Below are 22,500 nucleotides of genomic sequence, written 5' to 3' on the forward strand. Positions count from 1 at the left end.
GGCAATCTGTGTATAAGCTTGTGTGTGCATGTGTGTGTGTATGTTTCATAATCATAAAAGATGATTTCATAATCCTCGAAGTCTGAAACTATGAAAGCTGTTTATGAGAATTATTTTAAAGACAAAACCAACTATTTTACCAAAAAATCACCAATTGAACTTAACTACTTTGACTAAATGTTTCATTGAACTAGGCAACAGTTTGAGTAAAATGACTGATGAACTAGTTATTACAGTATCATGTAGACTGTCCAGAATTTTAAACATTTATTAAATCTAACGTTAATATTCCCAAAGTACTCTCTAAAATATACAAATGAAATCTTCTAATGAGATTACTTGTGAAAGTTCATATTCATTTAATGACTTTTATAAAAAATGACATATTGACTTAATAATAGTTGTAGGTTGAATTTACAATTTTAGATTTTCCAGGTTCGATCTGGGATTCAAAACATTTTAGTGAATGTTAAACTCTAAGTACTGGAAATAGAATAAACTCCTAAGGTTAATATAATAGCACCTTTTCCTAAATAGGTCTCATAAATGACCTGTGAATATTCAAAACTTTCAAGCTTAAATAGCTGAATGTTTCTAAATAGATATTGAATAACTGCCAAGATATGCACATAGATATCTAGCGCTGTCCTAGGGGATTGCCATCAAGTCAATTAACATTATTTTGGGCATCCTATAATTTTAGCTAAAGACTTGACCTCTTGTGTAATGTGTTAATACTCAGGACTATGAGAAGACCTGGCATGTCGCCCTACTCTGTTTCCTAATCCCCTGCTCCATTTCCACTGTTGCCTCCGCTGGAGTACTGAAATATCACATCTATCTGGTTCATTTGGGTTTATCTTTCTGGTTTAAGTTTTATTTAAATAAAAAAAAAACTTGTGGAAAAGTCTCAAGATCTTGATAAAGAGGAATGAGAAGAAACATGTATTATTAAAATACAAGAATATAGAGAAAGAAAAACTTAAAGGATACTATAAAGGTATGTTCCCACTGCAGTCCAGTCTCAGAAAACTTTAATATGTGAGAACTGTATTTCATTATGTCACTGCCCTATACAAAAATATGTCTGAACTGAGACATGGGGATTTGAGACAGGATTAAGCCGAAACTCTTCTGCCATTCTCAATATCCTATGATCTAGCCTCAACCTATCTACGTACAACAGTAGTTCTAAATAATAACCTCCATTCCAGACTCAAAATATCATCCTCAAAACATCATGCTCAGTTCCCACAACAAGCCATTTTTCATGCTGCCTCAGTCTGTGCTTCCCTCTTTACTCCCCATGTGTACACAGAACCTGAAATGCCCTCCTTCCCTGCATGCTACCTAGTCACATCCTGTCTACCCTTTAAGGACCAACTCAGTGTGTCTGCTCCCTAAAGACTTTGACACTATAGACGCTCTTATTTAATGTATTCATTTTACAGATCAGAATACAAATGATTGATCAAGTGTTTGAGTAGAGGAACAGCCAGAACTAGTACACAGACTGGCCTCTAGAATGTTTCTTAGAACCTTGTTATTCCTGCCATCCCATGTTGCCTTATAATCATAAGCACAGTCAACTTCGCTCTTTCTAGTGGTTGCTGTACCTTCACTTGCCAACTAGACTGTGAACTTCACAGATGAGGAGACCCTACACCTAATAAGCACCCAGTAAATACATGTTGGCTGCATAAATTACGTGCCCTGAAGTCATTAAGATTTCCATTTTCACCAATCCTAAAGAGAAAATTTCTCTCTGGAATTAAATATTCCTGGTATCACTCCTGGTATCATATGAGAGCTGGGAAAGATGTAAATAAATTTTTTCCCTTATGGCTTCAGTGTTCATCTGCTAGGTTACTAAAATAAAACAAATCAAAATCAATAATTGTTAATGCTTAATTTTTTAAAGATCCAGCTGCCACCAATACAATGTCTAAGAAAGAAAAAAAAGTAGTAAGAGAAGCTTAAGCACCCCAGGGAATAAAATTGCTTGAAAGTTGTATCACCTATGCCTGTAGATTGGCAGAATCCTTTTTAATAAAAATAAAATTTCTATTATGATGATCTCTATTTATATTAGGTTTCTCATTTTTGGAACTCAAAGTGCTCCATGTTTTCACTTGTCATGTTGTCTGCCAATTCAAATGAAATGGAACACAATGAAACCACATGCCTTTTGTGGGTTGCAGGATGAATAGGAAATTAGTCCCTTCTTGTGGCCATTAGCAATATCTTTCTCTTCTTGCCTCCATGACATGATATGAGTGCCATTTAATTTATTTCTGAAAGAAAAAGTGGATATTTCTGTAGAGTTCATTTTTCCAAATTCCTCAAGGTACCACATATTACACCACGATAGGATAATTAGGTTTTCTTCTAGGAAAAATGCTCCACTCTACCATTGATACTTCCCTGACAATTTAAATAAAATAAAAGAATCCCTTTAAAGAAACTCCCTCTCTCTCCTGTGCTCACCAATTCTTCACTACAAATCCTCTTCTCAGGTGGAATTATTTAAAAGTTTTTAATTACAAGGGTGTAATTTAGCACAATAAATTTTATGTGTTTAGTATTTTGATTAATTTGTAAGTGTAGCGGAAAGAAATACTGAATAGTTTAGGCACCTCATTTATAATCTTTAGTCATGCAGCAGTAGTTAAGTGGTTAAGAATACAGTGTTTAAGAATAGAGCGGGATTTGAGGATAAAATGCTTGGGTTTGAAGCCTAGTTATCTATATGACCTTGGGGAAGCTACTTAAACTCTCTATATCTCTGATTCTTTATCCATAGAGCAAGGGCAAAAAATGCCTACCTTATATTGTTGTTATGAGGGTTAATGATTTTATATATATATAAAACACTTGAAGGAGTGTCTGGGTCATTAGTGACTAATAAACATTAGATACAGTCATGATATAATTACAACTTTACATCTTTTTTGGAAGAAGGTATGGTATAAGTACATAAATTAATTTTTAAACATTGTATGAGAAGAATTAGTTCTAAAAATATTTTAGTCCCTCTCCCAAAGGGAGATTTTTATTACTTTATCAGAAAAATCATACAGTTGTTTACAGCATGGTGTTATAACACCAAGGTAAAGGGTTTGAATCCCCATCCCAGCCAGCCTCCCCACAAATAGTCATAAAACAAAGATGTATGTGCTCCACTTATCAGATGGCAGGCATTAGCGTTATTAAAGTAATGACTAGCAATAATGACTAGCTACATTTCTTTAAAAGTATATTTAATAAAATAAAAGGAACAAAATAACACAACATATTACTGTACTTTTTCCAAAAAATTATTTATCAACACATCCCTGATCATTAAAATACTAAGCCAAAAGTTCAGGTATGTCTCAGATCATTTTTAGATCAACAGAGAAAAGTAAATTTCAAAGTAGAAGGCGCACCATTGAAATGCTCTGTATATAGAGCACCTACCTTTATCTCCTCAGTCATCCAGCACAGGACTCATCATTAGCTTGTTATTAAAATCATTAACATCCAGGCATTGAATGGTGCAGGCCTACACACTGGGGCTTGTGATGTTCTGATAATATATATTCAGCTAAAGAAATCTTGAATAGATTAACTCAAATTGACTAAAAATGAAAATTTTAAGAGACATAGCAATATATATAAGCCTGTTAGAAAATAAGTTTTTGTGCCAGGAATTCCCTTATATTGTGGATTGAGTCAAATCCCCTGTATCTGTAATGACGTAAAAAGCATCTATCTTTTAACAATTGAGTTAACAATTGGGAGAGTTTATTTGCCTCTAAGAAGAATCCCAATGTTATAACAGCATTAAAATACATATGTATTTCTAATGGAATTCATTAAAGACAGTAAAGTAAGGGCAAGTTCAGATGGACGTTAAGAGAGAAATTCTTAACTATCCTGGCGACAAAATCCTTTCTGGATTAGAAGATCTATTCTAGATGCTTTGGACATCCATCATGACATTTTTACCTATCTGATTTGAAATTTATGCACTGCTTCCTTCAGCTGCAGGATTTGAGGTGTCTTACAGATTAAATACCAATCTTTACTAGACCCCTTAATAAAAAATAAAGTAGAAACTAAATTCAAACAAATAGAATTAATTGTTTCCAGGAATAAAACAGTTGATAACATTTGAAACATCAAGAACATAATTTTTTAAAAAACTTAGAAACAAAAAGAAAGAAAAAAACTAATTAGGTCACTGGGTTCTTTTATTGTCTCATCTATGAGATCTTGAATAAATAAGTAGACTTATTTTTAGCACAACTTAAGGCAGGAGTCTGAATTAGATGATCTTCCCAGCCATTCATTTATTTATTGGGCACCTAAGATATGCCAGATATCTGTATTATTACCAACTTAAGAATACAAACCTTTGGCATAGAAAGACACAGATAGAAGGTAAACATGTTTACCTTGGTAATCACTTTAGTAGTAGTTCTAAACCTGGAAAAACATGTCACATTCCTTTAAGTGCACATTGAAGAAGCTTCATCTTTGATTTTAAAGCAAATTATCCATTCGGTAAATAACGCATATCCCTGAAGACTAGAAATCAGGAATTCGTTGCAAACACTTTCAAAATTGTTCTGTTCATGAAATAGAAGACTTGTAAGTCAACTACTCCTTCTTAGTCCACTACCTACTATTTACTACAAAAAAGCAGTGATTTAAGTTTCTTGCTTAAAGAAGGCATAGCCACTTCCTAATTTGATATAACTTATACTTGGGAGAATTATAAAGATATTTAGGACTTTTTCAGGTAATTGGAAGGAAAGAAGTATTTAGTGATGATAAGTCTGTTATTATTCCCTGACAGAGATGCAAAGTCAGTAACTGAAATGGAAGTACTTCTAGAAGGATAAGAGTTACTTCTTGTTAGAGGTAGAAAAAAAAAATCCATTCAATAACCGTTATGATAAACTATTGGGCTAGGGACTGATATGGACAATGGTTCCTATTCTCATACTGTTTTCAGTCTAAGAGAGGAAGGAAGACATGCCCACAAGTAACTGGGACACAAGGCAGAATGTGACTGGTGCCACAGCAGACAAAGCATTATGAAAGGGGAGATCAGTTCTGACAATGGAATCAGTGGATGTTCTATGAAGGTAGGCTTTAAAATATTTGAAAATTCTCATCATGCAGAGATGAGAGAAAGGACATTCTGAGTGGAAATGAGAAAAATGGAGAATCTAGATATGTTATGGGAACACTGAGAGTACACAGAGAACATGGGAAGGAGGGCTGCTAATAAAAAAAAATGTCAGTTGATTTCTTACTGTCAGCTGATCTTTGACAAAGGCACCAAGCCTATTCAGTGGCGAAGGGACTGCCTCTTCAGCAAATGGTGCTGGGATAACTGGATATCCATATGCAGGAGAATGAAACTAGATCCATACCTCTCGCCATATACTAAAATCAACTCAAAATGGATTAAGGATTTAAATATACACCCTGAAACAATAAAACTTCTTAAAGAAAACATAGGAGAAACACTTCAGGAAATAGGACTGGGCACAGACTTCATGAATACGACCCCAAAAGCACGGGCAACCAAAGGAAAAATAAACAAATGGGATTATATCAAACTAAAAAGCTTCTGCACAGCAAAAGAAACAATTAAAAGAGTTAAAAGACAACCAACAGAGTGGGAGAAAATATTTGCAAAATATATATCTGACAAAGGATTAATACCCAGAATATATAAGGAACTCAAACAACTTTATAAGAAAAAAACAAGCCACCCAATTAAAAAATGGGCAAAAGAGCTAAGTAGGCATTTCTCTAAGGAAGATATACAAATGGCCAACAGACATATGAAAAAATGCTCAACATCACTCAGCATCCGGGAAATGCAAATCAAAACCACACTGAGATACCATCTAACCCCAGTTAGGATGGCTAAAATCCAAAAGACTATGAACGATAAATGCTGGCGAGGCTGCGGAGAAAAAGGAACTCTCATACATTGTTGGTGGGACTGCAAAATGGTGCAGCCTCTATGGAAAATGGTATGGAGGTTCCTCAAACAATTGCAGATAGATCTACTATACGACCCAGCTATCCCACTGTTGGGTATATACCCAGAGGAATGGAAATCATCAAGTCGAAGGTATACCTGTTTCCCAATGTTTATCGCAGCACTCTTTACAATAGCCAAGGGTTGGAACCAGCCCAAATGCCCATCATCGGATGAGTGGATACGGAAAATGTGGAACATCTACACAATGGAATACTACTCAGCTATAAAAACGAATGAAATACTGCCATTTGCAACAACATGGATGGACCTTGAGAGAATTATATTAAGTGAAACAAGTCAGGCACAGAAAGAGAAATACCACATGTTCTCACTTATTGGTGGGAGCTAAAAATTAATATATAAATTCACACACACACACACACACACACACACACACACACACACAAACCGGGGGGGGGGGAAGAAGATATAACAACCACAATTATTTGAAGTTGATACGACAAGCAAACAGAAAGGACATTGTTGGGGGGGAGGGGGGAGGGAGAAGGGAGGGAGGTTTTGGTGATGGGGAGCAATAATCAGCCACAATGTATATCGACAAAATAAAATTAAAAAAAAAAAAAAAAATGTCAGAAAAGCAGAAAAAGGTCAGATGGTAAAGAGCCTTGAATTGCATTTTATGAAGTTTAAATTTATTCTCTGCTGGCCAAAGGGCTATTGATGGTTTTTGAGTGGGAGAATAAAAAGACAGAAGAGTTTAAAGGAAGATTAAATTTGCAAAGTGTCGACTGAGTGCAGGACATTGGAGATAGGGTTACCAGTGAGGAACTTACTAAAGGGAACAATGGTTAGGACTAAGATGGTAGGATTAGAAATGGTGAGAAGTGAAAAATTTAGGCTACAGGTTGTGAAGGAAAAGGTTTTGCATTCATTGTTCTTGTATACCTATGTATGTGAAATATTTCCTTTTTCTACTCTATCAAAATAATAGGAGGGCCTAAATCTATGTCAAAAATAATGAAAGTTAAAACAAATCATACATTTTCATAACTCTCATGCAGTTTTGATAAATCTTCACACCTGTTGTTTTAATTGCTTGAGAAGAAGGGGAAGCAGATCTCAGAAAGCTTGGGTATTAGAAAATGCAGAAGGCAAACTGAAAAATTTCACCACACTCCTCTTTGTGATGAAGACGCTAGTAGAGCAATGGCCACAACAACGTTGACACTTGGTCTCTGGAAATTGTATTTATTTTTAAGTTTCAGCCTTTGTTCTTGTGTCATTTTTAAAACTTAATATTGAGGGGAAAGAGGTGAAGTATTGCTACTTTCTCAAGCGAAGAAAAAAATCATCTATTTCCAGAGAGGAATAGCAAAACAGAAAAGAGGCAAGTCTTTTAAAAAGTAGGTAACATATACCCTTCAGGGTCTTGCTAAGCATCTCCAAATAATTGGTGAAATTTTTAAAATGCCCCTCAACATAATCATCAGCTCAGGGATTAACAAACTCTAAAATAAGGCTCCCAAACTTCCATCCAATCTCATGCTGTGGTATTCCTCTCTAGGCACATTGCCCATGCTAAGGTACAGGAGCTATTATCTGTTCTCTGACTAAGATCTATGTTTTGGTCATCTTTGCTCATATGCTCATATCCTTTGCAACCATCTTTTCTCTCCTCATCTCTGCCTAATAATGGGTTGAAACATTTAAGATTGCTATTTTTGCTGGCAAAAAAATAGTCAAATATCAATAACTTCACAAAGTTCGATATAACTCAAAGCTATATCTTTCATGAAGTCTTTTCTGATTCCCTGTGTGATAAGCATGCTTGTATCTTTGACTTCACAATTTGTTTACAACTCTCTTCATCCCTTCACCTGATCTCTATCATTAGCAATGTACTTATCCCTTTACTATCCCTCTATTAGAGTTTTACCTCCGTAGATACAGATCATCTGCTACAGTTTCTAGCAGAGTATGTTGCAAATAATAGGTGCTCAATAAATGCTTATTCACCTTAAATGAATGGAACTCATCTCTGGATCATTCCACCCGTCAAGTCTCTACTTGAAGGAACCACAAAGTAGCAGTTGATTCTTATACTCTCACCTCTCAGTTTTACAGCTGCCCTCAGTAATAGTATATCCCAAAAACACAGAGGACTAGCTACATTAATAGACTGATTTGCTGCCTAAAGAAATGTGTTGCTTCTTTTGTTGTGAAATTTATAAGTACCTAAGGCATCAATGAAAGGCAGAACAAATGTTAATGTTTGCCTACACCCTAAAGCAAGAGTCAAATTATAATGGGAAAGTTTATCTTTTTAGAGTGTGGTCACACTGTATACTCCCTAGAGGAATATAAACTGTATTCATTTTTTATTCAAGACTGGTTCTAAAAACTGTTCCTGTTTTTCTTTAGAATAAGAAAGTACTATGAAGAAGGTTCTCAAACTGAAATGTTCAAAACATATTTAAGCCAAAGAAATTACACTATAGAATTACAAGTGTTTTCTCATCTTTGCTTATTTAGATATTATCAAACGTAACAAACTATTTATATATTGTCATCACTTATGAGAGACTCAGCAGCGCAATGTAAATTGGATCAGACCCTTTTAGAATTGTAATATTTACAACCATGAAGCTAACAATAAAAAATTTAAGTCCTAGATTTTATGACAGATGTCAACAAATGCTGTTCAGAAAAAATTATAGTTTTGGCTCATATCTACAATATGGGCAACTTCAGGCAAAGTAAATTCTATTAAACATTTACAAGTCAAGATTAAATGTTAGACTAGATTCAAATTGTTTTTATGTGGTTTACTCATTACAGGTGATTCCCTTATCCCTTGTCTTCTCACATAATCCTAGTTATTTGAGAATATTTTCAGTACATTTAACATAGTGTACCTATTTAAAGAGTAATAAACACCTTTTACAAAGAGATATAATACATCTTTTAAAAATCCTATAAAAACAATTTTTAACCTTTTCCCTTACACTAGCACACCTGAAGGATATAACATACTTCCATCAGTAAGCATGGATCATTACTATTAAAAATGTTACTCTCAAGATAATACTGAAAAAGCCATCCTCAGAAACAGTGTTAGGGCTCTGATGCTTCAATTTTACTATGGAAACTGATTTTATTTGACCCAATATAGCAATCTTTATCCAGTAAAATGAACTTATACATACAGTCCTTTGAGAAACATATTAAATAAATGTATTGAAATGCATGTAGCCTTTAAACCATTAATCTGTTTCTCACCCAATATAGACTTGTTCAAGTCCTTGATTTTAAAGTGTCTTGTTACTTACTTCTACTTAATTTAGTTTGGATACCTTTAACTTACATGGGATAAATTGATTAACTCCAATAGAAAATGTTTATAATCATATAAATTCTTTGTCTCTTATTTACTGTTATGTCTTAACTGCTCATCAATAATATTTAAAAATATCAAAATATACTGAGTATTGCTATAGGCATATACTTTCCATTAATTTGCAAAGGTTTTGACTATTTCATGAAATAGCTTAAAAAACTTTCTAGTTAAAAGGAAATGCCGGGACAAGATGGGATTTTCTTTGAACTATCTGCAATCTTTATTTATTACTTTGCACAAGGCTGTTGAATGAATGATGATAGCCTTACTGTATGATTAGCACTTTTATCAAATTTCATGTGTTTGAGTAAACTTTCATTCAGTTAGTTCCAATGGCGAAACCCTCATGCTTACTACCTAAATGTTGTTTGAAGATATAAAGTGAATTTCAAAATATAAGCACAGAGTTATTTAAGATAGAAAGATTTGGGCTGGCTGTTTTGCTCAGTTGATTAAAGCATGGTGATATAATACCAAGGTCAAAGGTTCAGATCCCCGTATCAGCCAGCCACCACACAGAAAAAGAAAGATTTAGTTTCATGAGGCTTAAGTTTTGTTTTTGTTATTTTTGAGTAGCTAACTTCTATTGACTCATATCTTGGAAGATGTAATCATGTGAAATAGAAAATGCAAAAAGAAAATCATATTTTTTTCAAAGACAAAGTTTCAAAGGAAAACTGGTAAAATAATTGATTCTCATTTAGTAAGTATATGAAAAATGGAGGTAGTGGAAATTAAATTTAACTCATTTCCTTCTAGTATATATAAAAGGAAATGATATAATTATATTCGAAATTTGATGGCAGATTCATAAAAATTGTAAGTTTAATGATCTCTATTTGTATAAAGTCAGGTTGAAATGAGAAACAATTTATGTTTCTCAAACCTATGTAACTCTTAAGAGTAATATTTTGTTTCTCTATTTAGGAAGTATTTAAATTTATTTAACATATCACAGAAATAAGCTAATAAGTGAAAAAGTTTTTAATAGAAAAGTTCATTCTTGAAAGAAACCATTTTGTTAGGACCTTTTAAAATAAAAGCTGATCTTAGGCTAATGTCAGTAATTAAATACAGTTATTTATACAGTCATAAATTTATAAATCATTCTACTTAAGATTTTATTATTTTGAAATAATAATCCAAAATTTTTTCACCAAAGTTTAGATTTCATATTCTAAATTTAGGAATACTTTAGAGAAATATTTAATTCTCTTATTTCCAGGGGTGAATAAAAAGAATATATAATTCAAAACAACTAGGAGTGAAAAACCAGTTCTTATTTCTTCATCTAAGGAATTATCAAACAGATCTTTATTAGAGTGGTTCAACTTTTTCCCAATTTCTTAACCTTCAAGATTGTTTTCTCTTTTGTAGAAAAATAACATTTTAAAAAATTTATTGAAACATAATCAATTATACATATCTGTAGGGTACAAAGCTGAATATCAATACTTGTGTACGATATGTAATGATCAAATCAGGATACTTAACATATTCATCACTACAAAATGTAAGCATTCTTTGTGTCCATTAACCAAACCAACATTTGACACAAAGTTTCTCGTGTTGAATTAATTGATCTTTGTTTTGATTTGAATATTTGCACATAGCTGCTGCCACTAGGAGTTTTCAGAACCATCATTCCATTTCTACAAGAATAAAAGTCCTCCTTTTTACCTGAATGAAAAGGAAAATATTTCTTCCCACAGAGATGTAAAATATGAAAAGAGGATTCAAAAACTGGAGCGAACAAATGATTCTGCATTCCATATATACCTTTTATAGTTTGCTTCATCCAGGATATAAGTAGAAAATGCCCTATTAAATTTCCCACACCTTTTCTCCCTGGCTAAAGATAAATAGTCAAATAAATTTTAATTTTCATCTTAAAGCCAAGATATAACCCTAACCCCAATATATTTAATAAATCTTATCATCCCTTATTGTATTTCTAAAAATGTAGCCATCTAAATGGTGTTTGATCATAAAGTAATATTATTTTCAGATAATTGTAATAAAAGTTTCCCTTCTAAGACATATTTCCATTCTTAATGATGCATTTTTATAATTCTATCCTACATCTCAATAGATCCGACCCCGAGGTACAGTTCCAAGTTTCATTTAAAGTCAATATAAGCTATAAAGGAAATAACAAAAAAGTGTGTTAAGGTTAATGAAACATAATTTTATGAATTGCATGCATATATCAGAATGATGGAGTTTGGGTGTATTGTCCTCCGAAAACTCATGTGGAAATCTGATCCTCAATGTTGCAGTGTTGGGAGCTGTTTGAGTCACAGGGGAGGATCCCTCATGAATGAATTAATTCTCTCCCTGGGGGTTGTGGTAGTGAGTGAGTTCTTGCTCTATTAATTCCTGCAAGAGCTGGTTGTTTAAAAGACCCTGGCACCCCCCCGTCTCTCTTGCTTCCTCTTGCCATGTGATCTGCTTGTACCCTGTACCCGCCAGCTGCTTGCCACTTTCTGCCATGAGTAGAAGCAGCCTGAGGCCTGCGCCAGATGCAGCTGTCTGAGAATCAAAAGCCAAATAAACTTCTGTTCTTTATAAGTTACCCAGTCTCAGGTATTCTGTTACAGCAACACAAAACGGACTAATACATATATGTAGAATAAAATTTCTCTAAGATTTCCTGCCCTTACCTTCAACATTATATTGGAATTTATTCAAATTTATGTAACATTGCTTAAAGAAACTGAATTTTATGTGGTTTAGAAGCTCAATCCCAGATGATTTCAGATAGTTTGCTATAGTGCTGATTAAAAACACACAACAAAATTCTTTAAGGTTTAGCACTCTATTTGAATTTATAAAACTAATAGATGTGACCAAAACAGCTGTAACAAAATGGAAATATAGATGTAATTACTATGATCACTGATGAGTACAAATATATTGTGCCCAATCTCAGAATCAAATTAGTTATCCACTGAGATACAATTGGTACCATTCTAGTTTGTGTCTCATAAATGGAAACTATCAATAAATATTCAGCTATGGATCTAAGGACCCTTATATTTCTAATCTGCTGTCCAGAGAAATAAAAGAAAGTTTAAATCACATCTTGATACTTTGCCATTAAGTGAGCCTTGTTGCTGTTCCAACTCTCCTTTGAACCATTTATCCAGAAGTTGTTTTTGCCTTATTCCTTGGACCAAGTTTCAGTCAGAGATGGGATGGGTAATATGAGTATATGGGGTGTATATCCCAGTTTCTCTCTAAGTCCCTGTTTGATAACTTGGGTTTTGGCTCCTTGAAGATTTTGACCTCGAAGTTGTATAGTTGGGCCCTATGGCTGTGGCTCATCCAATTTTCTGGACTATTATCTATTTCCCATTACCAAACTGCCCTGATGTGATGTCATCCATCCATTGCTGGGTCTTAGTGAAGCTGTTTCTTAGGATGTCCTTATAGGGACTTCTTTCCACCTGGATTACATATGACTCATGTCACAGGTCTATCTAATCTCTGAGACTGACTGTACTGGTGTAACTATTCATTTGCTCAAATTAAACCATAGGACTTACTCAAACTCCAGTTTTGTCCTGTCTATGCTTAGTTATACTGTTAGTTGTAAATGAGAATGAAATAGGGAGTAAAAACTATATGTAACTTTTGTTCTAAATCCAGTAAATTATGTCCTTCTCTGACTTGCTAATTAACAAAAGGGACCTTAGATTTCATGTTGCAAATGTAAATTAACCGGCAGTAAGATAACATCGTATGCCCAATAATTAGTTGTCTTCTTGCCTTTTTTGATAACCTTGCGTAGACTAAAAAAAGTTAGTTTCCACTAGTAATGCTAAACTTTTGATATCTGTTGCTTATATAAATCGTATAAATTTATGTCCACTTCCCAAGCCCTGTGTTAAAAGTGGAAATTAAAACACCATCAGTGTATGTGAAATCTTCATTTTTTCCTGTTACTAGAAATAAGAAAAACATCAATACTGAAGCAATATTCATTTTTTAATAACAAGTCAATGACTTTTTGACCCTTATAGAAAGGAAATTTTTAAGGTTCAACCAGTGTTAGTGCAAATGAATATGTGTCTTCTAACAAAATATCTTTAGATGAAAAATAGAAGTAATAAGCTACAATACTGTCAGCTAAAAGTTTTCTGACACACTTTGCCTAAATTGTGGGAATTCACACCACGGATGTCAGATATCATCTGTATAGTTCTATAAAAATCCTTCAAAACCCTATAGGCACCCACAAATTTCCACAATTGACACAGTGGGGATACAACACTTTTTAGCTGAAGGCACTGTGTCTCTGGGAGGATCTTTTTATTAAGAGGATCTAGAATGAGTTGTAAGCGCCACATATGGGGACTGGAATAATGTAGCAAAGAACAGCAGCTACTGATCCACACTTGTAGCATTTTTTTAAAAATATGAGATGATAAAGAGCTGGCATAATCATAAGTTCTGTACAATCACTTTGGAAAGAGATCTCAAAGCTAACTAGCAAAGTTAATGGAAAAGTTTAGAGATTAAAGAAAAAGGGAATTAAATCAGAACAAAAATTATAAGAGGCCCAGAAATGTTAGCAAAAAAAAAAAAAAAAAAAAATTAAAGGTGACTGAAAAATTGTTAATTAGAAAATCTGTGACAGCATATGTGAAGCAAAATATGCTTTTATGTTTAGAGCTTCATAATGCAACATAAGGATCCAAAACATTAGCAAAAAATAGTACAGCCTTAACAGGAATGAAAACAATGACAGAGAGCATTTCACTTGCTCAATTGTCAGTCACTTTCAACTGCTTTCCTCTGAAATACAGAGCTACTCCAATTTCAAATGCTTTTGTCCACAGAGAGATCTAAGATCTGTAGGGATTTTATATAAAATATCACCAACCAAAGGTGTAGGATCTGCAAATTCTACTTGTGCCTACAAATAGCAATTTAAATTTTAAGGCAGCCAGGGAGAATAGAAGAAAGAAAAGTAATACTATGTACTTGAATATTTTCATTATGTTTTATGACAATTCAGTTTAGATTTTTTGATACTGTTTTACATAGCAGAGGTCTGAAAGTCCATTTTAGCTGTCTTTAGGGGCAAAATATTATCAACAGGAGGGGCTGAAGTGTAATATTGGAATGATTTAACAACTGAGATTTTCAAGAAGCAGAGGGTGTTGTAAAGATGACTGGGACTTGTAATGTATAGAAAGTTCTGGGCCACGTAGAATCTGTGCTCAACATGTTAATCCAAAAGATTCATAGGTTCCCTAATGCAATCCTGAAATAACACTACACTATTCCTTTTATATGATATCTCAGCCTTTCATTTTCTTACCTAAAGCTTTGGCTTCTAATGACACAACAAATTTGCTTTCTAGTCTTATATGCAATATACATATTAACATTCTATATAGAAGATCATTAACACTCAAACTTTAAATATTTGCTTTAATAAGCAGGGGAAAATAACAATTGCCTGCAACTGAAATAGAATATTTAGCAAGCAGTACTTTGAAATGACATAGAGGCTAAGAGGGTTCAGGAATGACATGTAAGAGATGATCTGAAAACTCAATAGTAGGAAACTAATAATCAGGAAAGAGAAGAACATGCCAACGGGAGGCTTTCTGCATAAAGCCCTTGATACCAAACCATCTTGGGAAGAACATTCAGTTTGAACTCTAGAAACAAAATTTGAAAATATAAAAATAAGAATCTAATTTAATATTTTACAAGAGGGAAAAAAAGGCAAATCTAAGCCAACTTCTTGAGAATGAGGAGAAACAATTGTTTAATTAAAAGAAACTGAGTCGAACGAAACGTGGTGGGTACATCATTAAATTCTTTTTGCCTCAGATTGGGAAGCAGACAAGAAATGGATTGATTCTATCAGTAAGAGTTCACCTTTCAGGTCTAGTCCAAATGTTTTCTTCTGTTTTCATTCATTTTAGTCTAACACATGGGAGAAGAGAGTAGGTTTAAATTGTTTCCACCTAAATACAACATTAATTCTAACTTTTTAAGTAGGTTTTATAGAGGTAAATGTCTGTATAAAACAGAAAGCTAAAGTAATTTTTGTACATAATCTATACAACTGTGAAAAGCCAGGGAGTTTTGGCACTATTGGTACATCAGGGAAGAACATCGTAAATTATGCTGACACTTGGCTTAGATTCTTAAAGGAAGTATCTTTTACATTTTTTCATACCATGGATGGTTCTAGAACTCTTTGAACAGCAACAGAAAATAAAGATTAAAAAAATATCAAGTTCTTACTTTGAATCAAGAAATAGTTCATTGGAAAGAGCCAAACAAGTTTCAGAATGTTATGTAGAATCAATACAATTCTGCCTTCCCTACTTTTTGCTAAAACCCCCTTGAACATTCATCTGATTTATACCACATGAATTTCAATGATGTTTTTTCAATTTACTTTGAACAGGATAAATACATTTTAGCAAAGTCTAGGAAGGTAATCATGAATGAGGTAAATGGGCTTGCCACTTTCTATTCACAAAAATTTGGATGGTTATAAAATACATATTAATTAAATAATTAAAATTAAAACTTAAAGAGTATACCAATATTTAGGAAAATCTCTAAAGATGAATGTTATATTTAGTTATCTGTTTTTCCTACAATCTCTTTTGTTTTCCCTTCTTCAGGGTTCTACAAGAATCCTAGATTTTACTCTTGTAGGTGTTATCTTACAAAACCAAACCATTTCTAATTAATCGTCACCTCCAACTAGACTCTTCATAATTAGTATCATATTTTTATTGAATGTTTACTTGATATGACAGAATGCGTTATGGGTTCCATATACTATAATATGTTTAAAACACAGTCTCTGTCCTAAAGGGACTGGCCATTAAGCAAGGGATTTATGCAAAGTGAGCACACATGTATGCGTGAACACGTGAATGTGCACATGGGTGTGCACACATAAGTGTTAGTTCCAAATGATTGTATAAGGAACAAATTCCTTAGAAGCATGGATCAGAGTACAGGTCCTGACAGCAAAATTACTTGGGAAAGCCTCCTGGAGAGATAGCACAAGTCCTGTAAGAAAAGGTAAAATTTAGGTAAAGGAAAAACGGAGGAGAAGCAGAAAAAGGAAAGGGCAGAAAGACAAATAGTTTGAGGAAAAATAAATGCACTAGTTTTGCTCAAGCCTTCATTTGAGGCACTGTAAAAGTATAAATTGGAATGGAAGGAAAGGATTAAAATATGGAGTATAGAATGTAAATGACAATTTGGAATCTCTTGTTCTCCAAAAATAATTTGTATACATGTGTACATAAAATGCACTAGACCATATCAATCCCATTCTTCTAATGCTTCAAAACATCAGCTCTACCAACCTCAGGTATACATCCATATCCTGCTATGCAGAATTTTACTATCATGGAGTTGAATAAAAGGACTAAACAAAAATAAAGTTTCAGGGTTTTCCCCCCTGGAATCTAAGGATATTTAGGTTCTTGGATTCCACAAGTGAAGAGCCTCTTGTGCCCTCTAGTTCTCCTTGTGGGCTTTTAAAGTGGCTATGAATTTTCCTAATTTTCCTCTTTGTCTCCAGCCTTCAATTGGTTGTCTTGTTCTAGGTTTCACAACAGTTCTCATGACTTAAGCCAGACACTACGTACTCCAAGAACTGGTCTTCTGCTTCCAGTCTCTCGCAATTCCAGAATATCCTACTATCCATGAGCTTCATTCCGTTACGGTTCATTCGGTATACTTTCAGATTACTCTTCCTAAAGCACAGCTCTGACTGTGTCAAACTGAAGCTCACAACATTAACAAGCTCCATACTGATGAAAACAAATACCATAGCTTAATATTCAAGTAACTCAACAGTCTGGTCCCACTTCACATATTCTAAACTCTATTTTCCTTTATATATTCTACATTCCTGTGAAACCTAATACTCAATGTTTTCCAGGTACTTTTCATGGGTTCCTGAATCTGGTTTGGTATTGTTCTATTTAAACTGTTCATTGCCTATAACTTCAGATAACATTTTCTTATTTCAAAAATTTTTTAGTCCACTGACTCTGAGCAGTCTCCTCCCTACAATAAATTCCCGTGTCATACAGTTTCACTTTTATGGACTTGCTAACTTCATGGATTGTAAGAGAAGGCAGGAGGAAGAAAAGGGATTGTCAAGGAAACTAACTACAATTTTATAAAGTGCCTAAAAATGTATTAAAATTCAAAGTGCAAAAAACATTTTTATATTGCTTATAGTCTCATTTACAGCAACAGTGAGGCATTACAGGAGGTCACATGAATCAGTGCCTACATACACAGCACCATGAGGGACACGAGAGCAATTATGATGTTCCAGTCACTCATCTCATTTGCAAGAATCTTACGAGGTAGGTATTACTATTACTTACCTCATAGCTGAGAAAACTGAGAAAAGAAATATTAAGAAACTGGCCCAATTCCACTTGGCTATTAAGTGCTAATGGATCTAGGATTGGAACCCTGACAATCTGGTACAGGAGCCCATAAGACTTATACGATTAGTCCTACTGCCTCTTGTTTATAACTGCATTGGCTTAACTACCCCCATTCCAAAACAACAACACAAGTACCAGGATTTCATTTCAGGATACATGAGTATGCTGTTTAAATGTTTCATAAAAATTTTTTCACTTCTGTTTAATTTCCACAGTATTTTGAAATGGATTCAATTATACACAACCAAAATTTGATTAAGAATTAGATCAATATTTTTTCTTTGCTTCATAATGCACACAAAATGGCTTAATATTCTTTAAGTACAAGCTTCTTAAAACTCTGTAAAGATGAAGATACAGGATACTGAAGTGACATTCCATCAATATATGTCATCTAATATACAAAAGTTAATGATGGCAGCAGAAACAGCTTGAAAGAATGAATGTTGACTCAATATTTTACAAGATAATTAAAAATTTGATTATGATTTGTATAATTTAGGAAAAGACAAGATTTGGGCTCACTCTAATTTTTATCTTTTCTGAAATCTATTTCCAACAAGCCAAGAGAAGCTTTCCTTTTATCTACGGAAAATAAACGTAAGTATTTTCCACATGAACTAATTCATATAAGCACAAAATGTGTGATATATTAATTATGAACATTTTAATTTTGGAAACCTATGGCAGTAGTACATCAGGAATTAAATATACAATTTTTATATATTATTTTACACATACTATTATTTTTCAGAGATATTTCATGATTAAACTTTAATTAAATTAATAATACAATGAAAAATACGAACTAGCAATTGCCAAATGAAAAATACTACTAACTAACGATGCCATAATTTAGTCCAATTATTATTTAAAGTTCTAAAATATAATGTTTAATAAATGATTTTATGAAATCATTAATTTTTTATTTTTTAATGTTCTTAGCACCGGACAATACATTTAAGAAATACTTCTTTACATATCCTCCTTATATGGTTTATAACAACCACTATATATGACACATGAGCATAGAGAGTTGCACCAACAGCTTAAACAATTTTATTATGAATGCCTTTTATTTCTCTGAAATAGGTCTTTTTTTAAAGAGGAAAAACAGGATCTAACTCTTGTTTGCTCTTTAAAGTTTTATTGTTTTAGCATTTTATACAGGGAGCGAGTATTAGCATACTCTGGAGAACTGCTGAAAGTAAAAGGCCTCAAGCTACCCACTGCATGGCTGATAGGATAAAGCAGGGATATAAAACTTTTGTCTGATTGCTCACTTCCCCTGTTTTAGAGTACCGCTACTCTCAAGAGCATATATTCATGTTCTTTCTACTTCGAGTTTTATTACTTCTTTTGTATTATTTAATACATCTAAAGACACTTCCAAAAGACAAATTTTTCCATTTTGAAAAAGTAATGGTTTGGAACCTGATAAAACACATTAATGTTCACAGTGTGTTTTTTGCAAAGGTGATGGAGTAAAAGTGCTATAAAGCAATTAGGTACATGATATTAAAGACATTAATATGTCAAATAGAATAAAATGTTTTAAAAGTCAACAAAAATAATATCCTGTAAAAGGTCAAATGAAAATGGCACATATAAAGACCATATTTCTCTTTCAGGTGTTTGACTAGATATTTAATGCAAAAATAGAAGAAGAAAACAGAAAAATGAAGAAAAGGTCTAATCTTACCTCAGTAACTTGAAATTAGAAGTATAGGATGTTTAACTCTAAGAAATATGGATAAAAATCACAACTCATCCTAGCAACTGAATGGTATATACACTTCATTATTCAAATTCTAATTTTTTCCCCCCGGAATGCTAAGTACTACCAGAGCCAACACTTTTCAGTAAACAAGAAACTGATATGCTTGACACTATTGAATAAGGCCAGGCATTTTTTAAAGTGTCATATACATTTCTGAAATCCACAATACATCAATTTTTAATACTTTTACTCTCTCAGCTCCATTAAAAAGATGGTAGGGGAAAGATTTTAGAGTAATTAATGATATAGTTAGCTGCTAAATATTAATAGGAATCGTAGTCTTGCATAAAATATAACATATAAACCTTGCCAATAAGGACGCACCAGTAATTAAAGTTGAATATGTAATTACACTGATTTATAAGACAGGCAAAAAGTTACACTTTACTAGCTTCTATGTAAACTGTGGGTAACAGTTAAACTTTGCATTTTACGGTTTATAAAAATGGGCAATATCTTGACTACAGTTCATAAATGGTTTAGAGACCTGTAATAGTAGTAAAAATTACGACAACTTACTTCATCATGAATATTCTTATTGCACCATACAAACCAAACTGTGATAATGATCCATAAGATGTAGATTCATCTTAAGACACTGCTTTACGTCCAAGAGAACATGAGTACTGCTAAGAATTTGTAGAGGACTGATGGAACAACAATTATAGAACATTTGAGATAATCTGAAAGATTGTTAAAACTGATTTTGATACATTTTTTCATATTATGAATGGGGTACAATTTAACTCCATTTAAAGTTGTAGTTTTTACTTATACACCATTAAAGACTTCAGAAGAATACTAAATTTTAGAAGCATATGAATATAGGTTCTTCTCTATAGGGAGTGTGTTAACCACACTTACATGTGCGGCTGAGGTGAGCAGCCCGGACTGCTGTGCCCATTGCTGTCAATGTGATCCAGGGAACCATTGAGGTCTTCATGGACCGCCTGCAGTAGGCCACTAGATGCATTATTGATCAGGCCAGGGTTACTCAGCAAAGGTAAACTGCTCTCTGCCAAGGCAGCCTAGCAAAATGAGGAGGGTATAAAACAACTTTTAAAATGCCCTTTAAAATAATTTTTATAACATACATCTTCTTTTAACAGGTTCAAATTGTGATACAGATATTATAGAAGCATTTAAATAAAATGTATGGGAAAGGCAAAAATTTCTAATTGGCCATTTGTGGCAAACATAGCAAGGAAATTAAATGAAAATATTAACGGCAGTTTTTGCAGCAAACTTTCTCACTCCTGTTTCATCCTTTTTATATAGTGAAATGTTGAATCCTCACATATAGTAAAATAAATACTCCAGGATAATATAAGCAGTTGCTCTGCTTTTAAAAAATGACCAGAACTTAACTCAAAATAAAGAAGTCCTGACATTTGCCTCCTTTGCATAAAAATTATATATTATAATTAAACTTTAAAGTTTTTGCCACAAGCACCATGTTCCCCAACACTATGATGTGAAATCATTTATGACAGCCTGGATAAATATTAATGCATAGCCACATGCATTTGCAAAAGCTTCTATCAATCTAGCATTTGCAGGAAAACCGAGTGTTCCAGATTTTGCCACAGGGTGTCCTTCTTGCTTCTTCACATCAAAAGTGGTTATGAATTAGAACCAGTGCTTTCTACAGTACTAGGTACTACAACTTGGATGATAAACCAACTATTAAGAACAATCACAATCTCACCTAAATACAAAGCCCTTCCCAAAAAAAAAAAAAAAAAAAAGGCAAAAACATTCAAATGTAACAATAACAGAAAAGTGCATTTAATTACCTGCAAACTGGCATTAAGAGCTGCTCCATAGCCTAAACTGGTAGGTATATTTTTTACTAAGGTTGGGCTTCTGGAAGAAAATAATATAAAGATGATTTATAAGTCTAAATACAAAATATGTTGATACCAGTAATCTCGCTAAAAAAATATGTTTTGGCTTGTCTCAAACTATTAGTCCAGAGTAGATGTATTGAAGGAGACAGAAATAAGGTGATAGAGTTCAAATATATAATTATCTACATACTATATATCAACTTGGTCCAGTAATACAAGGAATGAAACTTCAGATTATGGTGTGCAGGCAAGTGGGACATGACCTTGAGAGTCCCTAAACCTGTTTCTAGCTACGTGAAGGTTTCATTTTCAAGAACAACATTCATATAAAATTTTAAAAATATAAATATACAATGCAATTACCAATTTGATGCAATCAGGAAATAATTAATAGTTAATTTCTAGAACACCATGAATTAACATAACAAATTACCATAGTTAATTAAATGACAACATAATGGATTAACTATTTCTTGAATGCAGAAATTAACACATACTTGACTTCAGAAATCAAAACTCAAGGGTCAATAGTAGATAAAATACATTGAAGTCATCTCTTTACATAAGGCAGCAATGGTTTGAGGGAGCAAGTAAATGCTACAAGGAGTTAATTAGGCACAAAATGTGTCCTATTACATTTCTGACTTATGTCTGGCAGTCCTGTTCTTTAGGAAGAAAAAAAAAAATTCAAAGTTCCCAGCCAGTAATTTTCTCATACTACCATATCTTGATCATCTCAACTACACTGTATCAAAACCTGTCATCGTTGGGGGGAAAAGCAGGGTGGGTCCAAATAATAAAGTTTTGTTTGGAAAATAAAGAATATTTGGTAAACAAAAATCACTATTTTTGTATAAATTTCTCATAAATTCTTCATAAAAAGGTACTTTCAGGAATATCAGTGTATACAATATTAGCTTTATTTTAAAATAGCCTTTGTCCTCAACTAGTTGCTACAGTATTGTACAAAAACAGGCATGTGTCTGCCTCTGGAAAGCACG

The 22,500-nt window shown here is 33.3% G+C and overlaps 1 protein-coding gene across 1 annotated transcript in view; it reads right to left on the reverse strand.

The window, feature by feature from the left end:
- The window catches only part of FOXP2 (forkhead box P2), a 256,065-nt gene that overhangs the window by 4,545 nt on the left and 229,020 nt on the right, over positions 1-22,500 (reverse strand). The window contains exons 16-17 of the mRNA XM_063100811.1: positions 21,446-21,515; positions 20,514-20,677 (exon numbers count right to left, since the gene is read on the reverse strand). Of these exons, the coding sequence (XP_062956881.1) occupies positions 20,514-20,677; positions 21,446-21,515 (234 nt within the window). The remainder of the gene's footprint in view (positions 1-20,513; positions 20,678-21,445; positions 21,516-22,500) is intronic.

This window comes from Cynocephalus volans, chromosome 6 (genome assembly GCF_027409185.1).
Source record: "Cynocephalus volans isolate mCynVol1 chromosome 6, mCynVol1.pri, whole genome shotgun sequence".
Classification (NCBI taxonomy): Eukaryota; Metazoa; Chordata; class Mammalia; order Dermoptera; family Cynocephalidae; genus Cynocephalus; species Cynocephalus volans.